The 13,471-nt window shown below is 40.6% G+C and overlaps 1 protein-coding gene across 3 annotated transcripts in view; it reads right to left on the bottom strand.

Moving 5' to 3' along the window:
* st3gal3b (ST3 beta-galactoside alpha-2,3-sialyltransferase 3b) overlaps positions 1-13,471 on the bottom strand; it is a 202,146-nt gene that overhangs the window by 102,043 nt on the left and 86,632 nt on the right. For all 3 annotated transcript variants that reach the window (XM_061919835.1, XM_061919836.1, XM_061919834.1), the window contains one exon: positions 3,074-3,168. In XM_061919835.1, the coding sequence (XP_061775819.1) occupies positions 3,074-3,168 (95 nt within the window). The remainder of the gene's footprint in view (positions 1-3,073; positions 3,169-13,471) is intronic.

Here is a 13,471-nt window from a genome sequence, read left to right as displayed (position 1 = left end):
CATATTTTGTGTTTTTTTCCATCAAAAAACAGGGGGTTTTTTTTTACAAAAAGAGCATACAACTTAAATCTTTAAAATCATTATATCGACAGATGGACCTAATGTTGATCTGGAGATTTAAAACTTGAATAATGATAAAACAAAATAATACTGAATAATGACACATTTTTAATATTTTTTTGACCAAAACCCTTTGGAGTCCCCGGGATCAAGCTTGAGTGGAGGCCTAAATGTATATTGGTTAAACATATATTGTATTGGTTTTTAAAATTAAAAAATTTAAATATGCCCCCCGCTTGCTTTGATTTTTCAGTATGCGGACCTAAGTGGAAAAAGTTTGGACACCCCTGCCATAGACGAACCCTTTAAAACAGCGGTGTCAAACTCAAATACAGAGTGAGCCAAAATTTAAAAGTGAACAAAGTCGCGGGCAGAGGTTGAACAAATGAACCTTTTAATAGGGACCCAAACAAGTTTTTCATTGAATATTGAACAAGCAAGGCTTATATAACTTTAGTGACATGCAGAATTGAGTTTAAAATAATAATAATAATAATTAAAAAATATCACTGGCATATCAAATAAAATTTTAATACAAATTGAATACCTGTTTTGTATTTGCAGCCTTTTGAGGTAAATCTTAATATTAACTTTTTCCAGAGGCTAATAATACATTTGAAAATAAAATAATGAATAAATCAACCATACAGGCCTTTTTACTGCTCAGTTAATGTCGGGGCTCAGATGGGTGGGGTTAGGGGGGTGGGGTTTGTTGGTAGCGGCGAGGGGGGGTATATTGTAGCGGTCCGGAAGAGTTAGTGCTGCAAGGGGTTCTGGGTATTTGTTAAGTTGTATTTATGTTGTGTTATGGTGCAGATGTTCTCCCGAAATGTGTTGGTCATTTTTGTTTGGTGTGGGTTCACAGTGTGGCGCATATTTGTAACAGTGTTAAAGTTGTTTATATGGCCACCCTCAGTGTGACCTGTAGGCTGTTGATCAAGTCTGCCTTGCATTTACTTACATGTGTGTAGAAGCCACATATATTACATGACTGGGCCGGCACGCTGTTTGTGAGAAGTAAAAACAGACTTGACGACAGGTTGTAGGGGACGCTAAAGGCAGTGCCTTTAAGGCACACCCCCAATATTGTTGTCCGGGTGGAATTCGGGAGAATGGTTGCACCGGGAGATTTTCGGGAGGGGCACTGGAATTCGAGAGTCTCCCGGGAAATCGGTGAATGCGGTGTTACAGCGCCACCGCTGTATGGCACCGGCGGGCCAGCTGTAATGTTAATTTGATATTGCCTTAAGGGCCAAATGAAATTACACGGGGGGCCAGAGTTTGACACCTATGCTTTAAAACATTTTTTTTCAAATCTGAAAATAAAATGCATAAAAAATTATCCAATAATTTCCATCCATCCATCCTTTTTCTACCACTTATTCCCTTTGGGGTGGCGGGGGGCACTGGTGACTATCTCAGCTACAATCGGGCGGAAGGCGGTGTACACCCTGGACAAGTCGCCACCTCATCGCAGTGTCTAATACAGTGTTGTCAAACTCAAATACAGAATGGGCCAAAATTTTAAACTGAACAAAGCCGCGGGCCAAGGTTGAACAAATGAACCTTTTAATAGGAACCCAAACAAGTCTTGTATTGAATATTGAACAAGCAAGGCTTATATAACTTTATAGTGACATGTAAAATCGGGTTTTAAATAATAATAATTAAAAAATATCAATGGCATATCAAATAAAATTTAAATACTATTTGAATGCCTCTTTTCTATTTGCAGCCCTCTGACGTAAAAATCAAAATAAACTTTTTCCACCGGCTAATAATACATTTGCAAATAAAATAACAATAATGAATGAATCAAACATTCAAGCCTTGAAGTAGCAAGAGAAAGTGCATGAGTAAAACGTTAATTATTGCTGGGGGGAGGGGGGGGGGGGGGGGGTATAATTTAGCGTCCCGGAAGAGTTTCTGGGTATTTGTTCTGTTGTGTTTATGTTGTGTTACGGTGCGGATGTTCTCCCGAAATGTGTTTGTTATTCTTGTTGGGTGTGGGTTCAAAGTGTGGTGCATATTTGTAACAGTGTTAAAGTTGTTTATACGACCACCCTCAGTGTGACCTGTATGGCTGTTGAACAAGTATGCTTGCATTCACTTGTGCGTGTGTGTGTGTAAAAGCCACATATATTATGTGACTGGGTTGGCACGCTATTTCTATGTGGGAAAAGCGGATGTGACGACAGGTTGCAGAGGACGCTAAAGGCAGTGCCAATATTGTCGTCCGAGTGGAAATCGGGAGAAATTCGGAAGAATGGTTGCCCTGGGAGATTTTCGGGAGGGGCACTGAAATTTGGGAGTTCCGGAAAATCGTGAGGGTTGGCAAGTATGAGTATTAGCGGTGAATGTGGTGTTACAGCGGCACCGCTGCTGTATAATACCGGCGGGCCAGCTCTAATGTTAATTTGATATTGTCTCAAGGGCCAAATTAAATTACACAGCGGGCCAAATTTGGCCCGCGGGCCAGAGTTTGACACCCATGGTCTAATAAGTTACTGCACAAAAATTGTGTAAGAACAGCTATGTTATGTCCGGCCCCCTCAGTGAAAACGACTTTGACACCTCAGTTTTAAAAGGGTGTATTTCAGCAGCATGACAAAAGAGAAGCCTGACGGTCTTGGCGGTCCAGAGCGAAAACACAAACCAGGTGTAAAGCTGACAGTGAGGGCATCTGTGTGTGGAGCAAACACTTGACGGAGCACAAAGGTAACATTCACTGCTGCGCCCAGGCTTTCAAGTACATCACTGAAGCCTGTAGCATGTTATCTCCTGGATGCCTTCCCGTGTCATTGTGGCGGGCTTTTGGATGTACTTCAGCCACAAGTAGATAAGCGGCTGATGAGGTAAACGCTTCTTTTGAACGCGGAAAAAAAAAACCAGACTATCTAAAATCAGGCGATTCAAAATAAACAGCATCACGGTCGCTAAAAAGGAGTCTGATTTTATCGTCATGAAGCGCACAAAAAAACAAGGGAGACGTCAAAAACTGAAGATTTCTTACCTTGGGTTTTGAATCCGAAGGGAGGCAAGTAACTGCTGACTTTGGCGAGTCGCTTGAAGTTGGGGTCGAGAAACATGGGTGCTGCCTTCATGAACCTTTTGGGAGACACGGGACAGAAAGGAAAGGGTCAGGAGAGGAGTTGTTTAGTCCAGATCAGTGTTTTTCAACCACTGTGCCGCGGCACAACCGTGGGGTATGATCTAATTCCACCTATTTAGGTTAAACATATTTAATGCAAACTAGTAATTATAGTCTGCAAATGATGTGTTGTGCTGTCTAGAGCTGGGCAGAGACACCATGTAATACATTTTCATATCAGTAGGTGGCAGTCGGTAGCTATTTGCTTCGTAGATGTCGGAAACAGCGGGAGGCAGTGTGCAGGTAAAAAAGTGTGTAATGCTAAAACCAAAAATTAACAAAAGGTGAGTGCCCCTAAGAAAAGGCATTGAAGCTTAGGGAAGGCTACGCAGAATCAAACTTAAACTGAACTGGCTACAAAGTAAACAAAAACAGAATGCTGGACTTCAGTTCAGTTCAGTTTATTTTCAGTCTAACAAAAAACATATTCAAACACAGATCACGATTCAAAAATGAATAACATGACTGAAACAGGCAGAAGCAAAAAAGCTTATAAGCCCAACATAACAGTTTTTTACATTCAATTAAGTTACCTTTTCTAATAATTTTGTACTACAAAAGAAATATAGTCATTCAGCATTTACATTTAAGTTGCCCTTTAACAAATAATACAAAAATATGTACTTACACACATGCACTCTTTTGTAAATAGATAAACATACATACCTTCTAAATACAACATTTAACCAAACAGACATACATTTCTAGTTCGCATAACTTTTTAAAATACATTGTGACATGTTCTTTTTGAAATTAAATACTGAGTCACTCATTCTTATTTCTTTACCAACAGAATTCCACAAATTAACACCAAGAACAGATAAACATCTACGTTTAACAACTAATCTTGCTTTTGGTCAAATAAACTTAGATTCATCTCTTAGATTGTATTTGCTGGTCTGTAGAGAGAAGTATTTTTGAATTCCTTCTGGAAGAGTATTTATTTTTGCTTTGAACATTATCTGTGTGATTTTATAATAAACAATATCTTGAAATTTCATAAGTTTTGATTTAACAAATAATGGATGGGTATGGTCATAACATCCTGCTTTGTTTATTAGCCGTACAGTTTTTTTTTGCAGCAAAACAATATCATTAATTATGGTTTTAAAAGTGGTTCCACCTACTGTGGAGGAAAGACAAAGTGCGTCCGAACATGACATGACAATCAACAATGTCCCCACTAAGAAGGATAAAAACAAGTGAAATATTATTGATTGCTAAAACAAAGTAGATGCAGGAAGTATCGCTCAAAGGAAGACATGAAACTGCTACATCATGGGTGTCAAACTCTTGTATAATTTCACTTGGCCCTTGAGGCAATATCAAATTAACATTAGAGCTGGCCCGCTGCTGTAACACCGCATTCACCGCTAATACTCTTACTTGCCAACCCTCCCGATTTTCCCAGGAGACTCCCGAAGTCCAGTGTCCCTCCCGAATTTCATCCCGTTCTCTACAACCTGTCGCCACGTCCGTTTTTCTTCCATACAAACAGCGTGCCGGCCCAGTCACATAATATATGCGGCTTATACACACACACACACAAGTGAATGCAATTCATACTTGGTCAACAGCCATGCAGGTCACACTGAGGGTGGCCGTATAAACAACTTTAAGACTGTTACAAATATGCGCCACACTGTAAACCCACACCAAACAAGAATGACACATTTTGGGAGAACACCCGCACCGTAACACAACATAAACACAACAGAACAAATACCCAGAACCCCTTGCAGCACTAACTCTTCCGGGCGCTACAATATACACCCCCTGCTATTACCAAGCCCCGTCCACCTCAACCCCGCCGCCAAAAAGAGGCATTCCATTTTCATCTAAATTTTAGTTGATATGCCATTGATATTTTTTTAATTATTATTATTATGGATAGTACTTTATTGATTCCTTCAGGAGAGTTCCTTCAGGAAAATTAAAATTCCAGCAGCAATGTACAGAGTTGAGATCAATTTAAAGAAAAAAGTAAAAAGTAAATAATGGGGGTTTGAATGGAAACAAAATAGAGAAATATTACAAAAAGAATAAAAACAATGGGAATAACAATATAACAGTAAAATAAGAATATAACAAGACAAAGTAGGCAGTAGAGACCATGTTATGAAAACGTATTGCACTGTTAATGTTTTGCATCCCCTGTCATCCTAATACCCCCTGTCCCCCGTCCCAGAGAGGAGTTGTACAGTCTAATGGCGTGTGGGACAAAGGAGTTCTTGGGTCTATTAATCCTGCACTTGGGATGAAGCTGTCTAGCACTGAACAGGCTCCTCTGGCTACTGATAACACTATGCAGAGGGTGACTGGCATCATCCAGGATGCTCACTAGTTTGTAACAGTCCTTTTCTCTGCCACCGTCACCAGTGAGTCCAGTTTCATTCCGATTGTAGAACCGGCCCGCCTGATCAGTTTCTCAAGTCTGGAGCTGTCCTTCTTAGATGTACTGCCCCCCAAAGGACACTACCATGTAGAACAGAACACTGGCAACCACAGACTGGTAGTACATCCTGAAGGAACTCTCCTGAAGGAATCAATAAAGTACTATCCTATTATTTGGGCTTCACGGTGGCAGAGGGGTTAGTGCGTCTGCCTCACAATACGAAGGTCCTGCAGTCCTGGGTTCAAATCCAGGCTCGGGATCTTTCTGTGTGGAGTTTGCATGTTCTCCCCGTGAATGCGTGGGTTCCCTCCGGGTACTCCGGCTTCCTCCCACTTCCAAAGACATGCACCTGGGGTAGGTTGATTGGCAACACTAAAAATTGGCCCTAGTGTGTGAATGTGAGTGTGAATGTTGTCTGTCTATCTGTGTTGGCCCTGCGATGAGGTGGCGACTTGTCCAGGGTGTACCCCGCCTTGCGCCCGATTGTAGCTGAGATAGGCGCCAGCGCCCCCCGCGACCCCGAAAGGGAATAAGCGGTAGAAAAATGGATGGATGGGATTATTATTTGAAACTCGATTTTGCATGTCACTATAAATTTGTATACTGTAAGCCTTGCTTGTTCAAGATTCAATGCAAAACTTGTTTGGGTCCCTATTAAAAGGTTAACGTGTTCAACTTCGGCCCACTGCTTTGTTCGGTTTTAAATTTTGGCCCACTCTGTATTTGAGTTTGACACCCCTGTGCTACAGGAAAATACCGACAAAAAAGGAAAAGCCACCAAAATAGGAAGTAAAACACTACACACAGGAAAACTGCCAAAAAGTCCTAATAAGTCAGGGTGTGATGTGACAGGTGGTGACAGTACACCTACTTTGAGACAAGAGCTATAGTGATGCATGCTTGGTTATGGTTTAAAGTCATATCCAACAATTGCGACAACTTTTTACTGTCAACTGATTAATGATTTCTGCTGGTGGTGTGCCTCCGCATTTTTTCAATGCAAAAAAATGTGCCTTGGCTGAAAAAAGATAACCTAAACCAGGGGTCGAGAACCTTTTTGGCTGAGAGAGCCATGAAATCCAAATATTTCAAAATGTATTTCCGTGAGAGCCATATCATATTTTTTAAATCTGAATACAACTAAATGTGTGCATTTTTAAGTAAGACCAACATTTTTTGAGTATAATAAGTCTCTTATTATTTTTAATAACATTGTTATTCTGAAGCTAACCAATAATAAATCAAATGTCATGTCTGTTGATCATGTTTTTGTTCGGCCATGTGATGTTTGTCCTTTGGACTCTTTAAGTTCTTGTTTTTTTCACTCCCTTGTCTGGTTTCCTTGGTTACTCATTTTGTCCACCTGTCTCTGGTGGACAAAATGCCCACTCACCTGCTTCCCGAGCACTAATCAGAGGCAGTATTTAAGCTCGTCTTTGCCAGTCAGTCGCCCTGTGCTGACTTGTTTCATGCCTTGCATTAGTTTCGTGCTTCATGCCATGCCAAGTAAGTTTTGTTTGATTTATGTTCATAGTCTGTTTATGCGTTAGCTTTGTTCTTTAGTCCCAAGTTGTGCCTCCGCTGTGAGTGATTTTTGTTTGTATATTTTTTTAGTTAAAATTAAATCATGTTTTTACCTAAATGCCATATCCCGAGTAGTCCGTGTGCCTTCCTGGGAGAATGACCCCGCAGTAAGCTGCAACCCCCCCCCCCTATCGTGACATAAAATACTTCTTACCATTAATGCGACTTCTTGAACAGGTGCGGTAGAAAACGGATGGATGGAATTAAATGCATGAGAATGTTTTGTATTTTGCACGTTATTTTTAGCACTGTGATTACCAGCGAAATTATTCATAATTATCGCGTTAAGCGATGTCAGCTAAGATTTATCCGAGAGGCAGATGCAGTCATCAAAAGAGCCACATCTGGCTCTAGAGCCATAGGTTCCCTACCCCTGACCTAAACCTAAACACAGACTTGGGCAGATTAAAGCCCGGAGGCCACATGCGGCCCGTTGAGCTTTTCAATCTGGCCCGCCGGACATTACCATATCATTTTTTTTTAGATCTTTAAGATGGAAAGTGTAGCTGCCATTATACTCAGTCTTGGTATTTCAATGGTTGGAATCTGCGCTTTTGGATGATATACCAGTTACTATGGTAACCTAATTAGTTACTACGGGAACCTAATTAGTTACTATGGTCATCTACAAACCCTGTTTCCATATGAGTTGGTAAATTGTGTTAGATGTAAATATAAACGGAATACAATGATTTGCAAATCCTTTTCAAGCCATATTCAGTTGAATATGCTACAAAGACAACATATTTGATGTTCAAACTGATAAAAAGGTCAGTGCCTCGGTCCAGGGTGCTAAAAACAGAGCGCCATCATACGGGGGCGTGGCATGTGCTGACGCCCCCGTATGATGGCGCTCTGTTTTCAGCACCCTGGACCGAGGCGCTGACCTTTCCTCCCGCAACGCACTGATGACAATCCCCTTCCACACCATCATATTGCAGTCTAAATGTATCTTTTATGTTTGACTGCCATCTACTGGTCACACTTGAATTGAATTTGAATTGAATTTGAATTAAATTGAAATATTTATTTAAAACCTGCACAGTACAACTAAACACAGCTTTTGTTTTTTTTACATGTTGGCAAAAATTTTTATGCAAGGCTTGAAAAGGGGTTGGATGAAGCAGCTGCTTATAATAGCCCAACCCCTCTCACTCGTTCCACATTTGACATAAACAATATAATACAAAAACAATACTCTGTAAAAAAAACAAGAAAAACTCCTGTACACTAACAATACCATGAGACAAGACGAGACAAAACACACACATGCACATGCACACACACACACACACACACGGGCCCAAAGACTCTCCGACAATACACCTCTCTTCCATCGCTCTGTGCTGAGGGCATCACTCTCTTTCCTCATCGTACTTCTTCAGTACTTCTTTTTTAAACAGTGTTTTAAATTCATAAATCATACGCAAATACGGTGTTAGCTTTCACTGTTATGCTGATGACACCCAACTCTACATGCCCCTAAAGCTGACCAACACGCCGGACTGTAGTCAGTTGGAAGCGTGTCTTAATGAAATTAAACAATGGATGTCCGCTAAATTTTTGCAACTTAATGCCCAAAAAACGGAAATGCTGATTATCGGTCCTGCTAGACACCGACCTGTATTTAATAATACAACTAACATTTGACAACCAAATAATAAAACAAGGTGACTCTGTAAAAAATCTGGGTATTATCTTCGACCCAACTCTCTCCTTTGAGTCACACATTAAAAGCGTTACTAAAACGGCCTTCTTTCATCTCCGTAATATCGCTAAAATTCGCTCCATTTTGTCCACTAAAGACGCCGAGATCATTATCCATGTGTTTGTTACGTCTCGCCTCGATTACTGTAACGTATTATTTTGGGGTCTCCCCATGTCTAGCATTAAAAGATTACAGTTGGTACAAAATGCGGCTGCTAGACTTTTGACAAGAACAAGAAAGTTTGATCATATTACGCCTGTACTGGCTCACCTGCACTGGCTTCCTGTGCACTTAAGATGTGACTTTAAGATTTTACTACTTACGTATAAAATACTACACGGTCTAGCTCCATCCTATCTTGCCGATTGTATTGTACCATATGTCCCGGCAAGAAATCTGCGTTCAAAAGACTCCGGCTTATTAGTGATTCCTAGAGCCCAAAAAAAGTCTGCGGGCTATAGAGCGTTTTCCGTTCGGGCTCCAGTACTCTGGAATGCCCTCCCGGTAACAGTTCGAGGTGCTACCTCAGTAGAAGCATTTAAGTCTCACCTTAAAACTCATCTGTATACTCTAGCCTTTAAATAGACCTCCTTTTTAGACCAGTTGATCTGCCGCTTCTTTTCTTTCTCCTATGTCCCCCCCTCCCTTGTGGAGGGGGTCCGGTCCGATGACCATGGATGAAGTACTGGCTGTCCAGAGTCGAGACCCAGGATGGACCGCTCGTCGGGACCCAGGATGGACCGCTCGCCTGTGTATCGGTTGGGGACATCTCTACGCTGCTGACCCGCCTCCGCTTGAGATGGTCTCCTGTGGACGGGACTCTCGCTGCTGTCTTGGATCCGCTTGAACTGAACTCTCGCGGCTGTGTTGGAGCCACTATGGATTGAACTTTCACAGTATCATGTTAGACCCGCTCGACATCCATTGCTTTCGGTCCCCTACAGGGGGGGGTGTTGCCCACATCTGAGGTCCTCTCCAAGGTTTCTCATAGTAAGCATTGTCACTGGCGTCCCACTGGACGTGAATTCTCCCTGCCCACTGGGTCTGAGTTTTCCTTGCCCTTTTGTGGGTTCTTCCGAGGATGTTGTAGTCGTAATGATTTGTGCAGTCCTTTGAGACATTTGTGATTTGGGGCTATATAAATAAACATTGATTGATTGATTGATTAAATTGAATCATGCTTGAACACCTTTTTAACTCGTCCCCTAAGTTGTTCCACAGACTGACTCCACGCACTGAAATGCACATCGATTTTAAAGTGGTTCCAAATTTCGGCAAATATAATTTGTTGTTTCCTCTTAAACTGTAGCTATGGTGATCATCTCTGTCATGGAATAGGTTCTGTATATTGGACGGTAGAGAGTTTTGGGATGCCCTAAACATAATTTGAGCAGTTTTAAAATTGATCACATCGTTCAGTTTAAGTTGCTTTAAGTTCATAAATAGTGGATTTGCATGATGTCTGCAGTGAACATTGGAAACAATCCTGATGGCCTTTTTCTGCAGAGTGACTAAAGGTTGTAGATGTGACACTTATTACACCATGTAACAAATAAAATAGCTTTGAGGTCGGTAAGCAAAACCAGTTTTATTCCGTACATTAGGAGCACCGTCGAGTTTTGTGGGAAAACAACTATTTTAAGTGCGCCTTATAGTCCGGAAAATACAGCAGTCTAATAATAGTTCAGCAATAAAACTGCATTTGACGTACAACTGGAAAAGTACTCGAGGCCAATGTTTGAGTACTCTGCACATTCCAGTGTCCCCTCTTCCTCATCCTGCGTGTCCGCATGTATACCGCCGTGACAAATTGATGCTGGCGAATCAAAAGCCATTTCCTGAGAGTCACGCCCGGGACCCGAGTGCTGAAATACACGTCAGCTCTTCGATTGGGTCTGCAGAATGGATTTGTGTTTATTTGACCTGAAGCTGAGGTGTGGTGACACCAGGAGAGACAGCCACTCCATCTATACATCTCTTCCAGATTGTTTGCACTGATAAGACACCGAGGCTTTTCTTCAACTGCGCGGAAGGATTTTAATACCGAAATCATACATTTTGAACTATTCACAACATATATGCTGGATGATCCTTTTGTATATCTTCAAGTCCTAAACAATGTTCCCTCTGGTTTTGCATGTGTGAACATATGCAAAAACTCCCTGAGCATTCAGTGGTGCAACATTAGACGTGCAAACTGGGGCCTCAGCAGCAGCACACCTGTCACAAACCTGACAAAATAAATTGAATGTTTCATTATAATCAAATGACAGAAGTTACTTCCATGACGTTATTTTCTAATAGAAGTGTTTTGGCCCACTTACAATAACAGTAACCAAAAATATATATGTTTTCCATGATCTGTGGACTAGTATTGGAGTCCTGCTTTGGAAATCAATTGTACACATTTCAGATATGGCATTTAGTTCTCCTTAAAACATTCTCATGTTGCACGATGAGATGTAAGAGTGGGATTAAAGTTTTCATTGTGGTAATTTTCTGTCTGTAAACTTTCTGTTTATTGGCATTTCTTTAAAATGATAATAGCTATACATGATTAATATTTATAAATGTTATTATGCTTAAATGACAGCAGTCATCTACATTAGATTTTCTAATATCAGTGTTTTGGCCCACTTACAAACCCTGTTTCCATATGAGTTGGGAAATTGTCTTAGATAAACGGAATACAATGATTTGCAAATAATTTTCAATCCATATTCAATGGATTGAAAGATATTTGATGTTCAAACTCATAAAATGTATTTCTTTTTTGCAAATAATAATTAACTTAGAATTTCATGGCTGCAACACGTGCCAAAGTAGTTGGGAAAGGGCATGTTCACCACTGTGTTACATCACCTTTTCTTTTAACAACACTCAATAAACGTTTGGGAACTGAGGAAACTAATTGTTGAAGCTTTGAAAGTGGAATTATTTACCATTCTTGCTTGATGTAGAGCTTCAGTCGTATTTTATGCTTCATAATGCGCCACACATTTCCGATCGGAGACAGGTCTGGACTGCAGGCGGGCCAGGAAAGTACCCGCACCCTTTTTTTTACGAAGCCACACTATTGTAACACGTGCTGAATGTGGCTTGGCATTGTCTTGCTGAAAAAAGCAGGGGAGTCCATGAAAAAGACGGCGCTTAGATGGCAGCATATGTTGTTCCAAAACCTGTATGTATCTTTCAGCATTAATGGTGCCTTCACAGATGTGTAAGTTACCCATGCCTTGGGCACTAATGCACCCCCATACCATCACAGATGCTGGCTTTTGAACTTTGCGTCGATAACAGTCTGGATGGTTCGCTTCCCCTTTGGTCCGGATGACACGTTGTCTAATATTTCCAAAAACAATTGCAAATGTGGACTCGTCAGACCACAGAGCACTTTTTCACTTTACATCAGTCCATCTTAGATGATCTCGGGCCCAGAGAGCCGCCGGCGTTTCTGGATGTTGTTGATAAATGGCTTTCGCTTTGCATAGTAGAGCTTTAACTTGCACTTACAGATGTAGCGACGAACTGTATTTAGTGACAGTGGTTTTCTGAAGTGTTCCTGAGCCCATGTGGTGATATCCTTTAGAGATTGATGTCAGTTTTTGATACAGTGCCGTCTGAGGGATCGACGATCATGGTCATTCAATGTTGGTTTCCAGCCATGCCGCTTACGTGAAATGATTTCTCTAGATACTCTGAACCTTTTGATGATGACCGTAGATGTTGAAATCCCTAAATCTCTTGCAAATGCACTTTGAGAAACGTTCTTAAACTGTTTGACTATTTGCTCACGCAGTTGTGGACAAAGGGGTGTACCTCGCCCCATCCTTTCTTGTGAAAGACTGAGCATTTTTTGGGAAGCTGTTTTTATACCCAATCAGGGCACCCACCTGTTCCCAATTAGCCTGCACACCTGTGGGATGTTCCAAATAAGTGTTTGATGAGCATTCCTCAACTTTATCAGTATTTATTGCCACCTTTGCCAACTTCTTTGTCATGTGTTGCTGGTATCAAATTCTAAAGTTAATGATTATTTGCCCCCCAAAAAAAAGATTATCAGTTTGAACATCAAATATGTTGTCTTTGAAGCATATTCAACTGAATATGGGTTGAAAAGAATTTGCAAATCATTGTATTCTGTTTATATTTACATCTAACACAATTTCTCAATTTATATGGAAACGGGGTTTGTAGTTCTGTAACACATTCTCATGTTGCACAATGAGATGTAAACATTCAAAAAGTATACATCCCTGCTACTTTCTGTCTTATAATAGCTATTTATGATTAATATTTATAAGTGTTTATAAATTTAATTTATACCCCAATTATTTACTTTTTACTTTTTAAATTCGATCTTAATTCTGTACATTGCTGCTGGAATTTTTATTTTCCTGAGGGAATTCACCTGAAGGAATCAATAAAGGACTATCTATTTATCTATCTATGTTATTGTAATTAATTATATCAGCAGTCATTTGCATGAGATTATTTTCAAATATAAGTGTTTTGGCCCACTTACAATGACAATAACAGAAAATACTATTTTTTCCGGGGCTTCACGGTGGCA

This window comes from Nerophis ophidion, linkage group LG14 (genome assembly GCF_033978795.1).
Source record: "Nerophis ophidion isolate RoL-2023_Sa linkage group LG14, RoL_Noph_v1.0, whole genome shotgun sequence".
In the NCBI taxonomy this organism is placed as follows: Eukaryota; Metazoa; Chordata; class Actinopteri; order Syngnathiformes; family Syngnathidae; genus Nerophis; species Nerophis ophidion.
The sequence above is the reverse complement of the archived record's forward strand: the minus strand, read 5'-3'. Positions and strand labels throughout refer to the sequence as shown.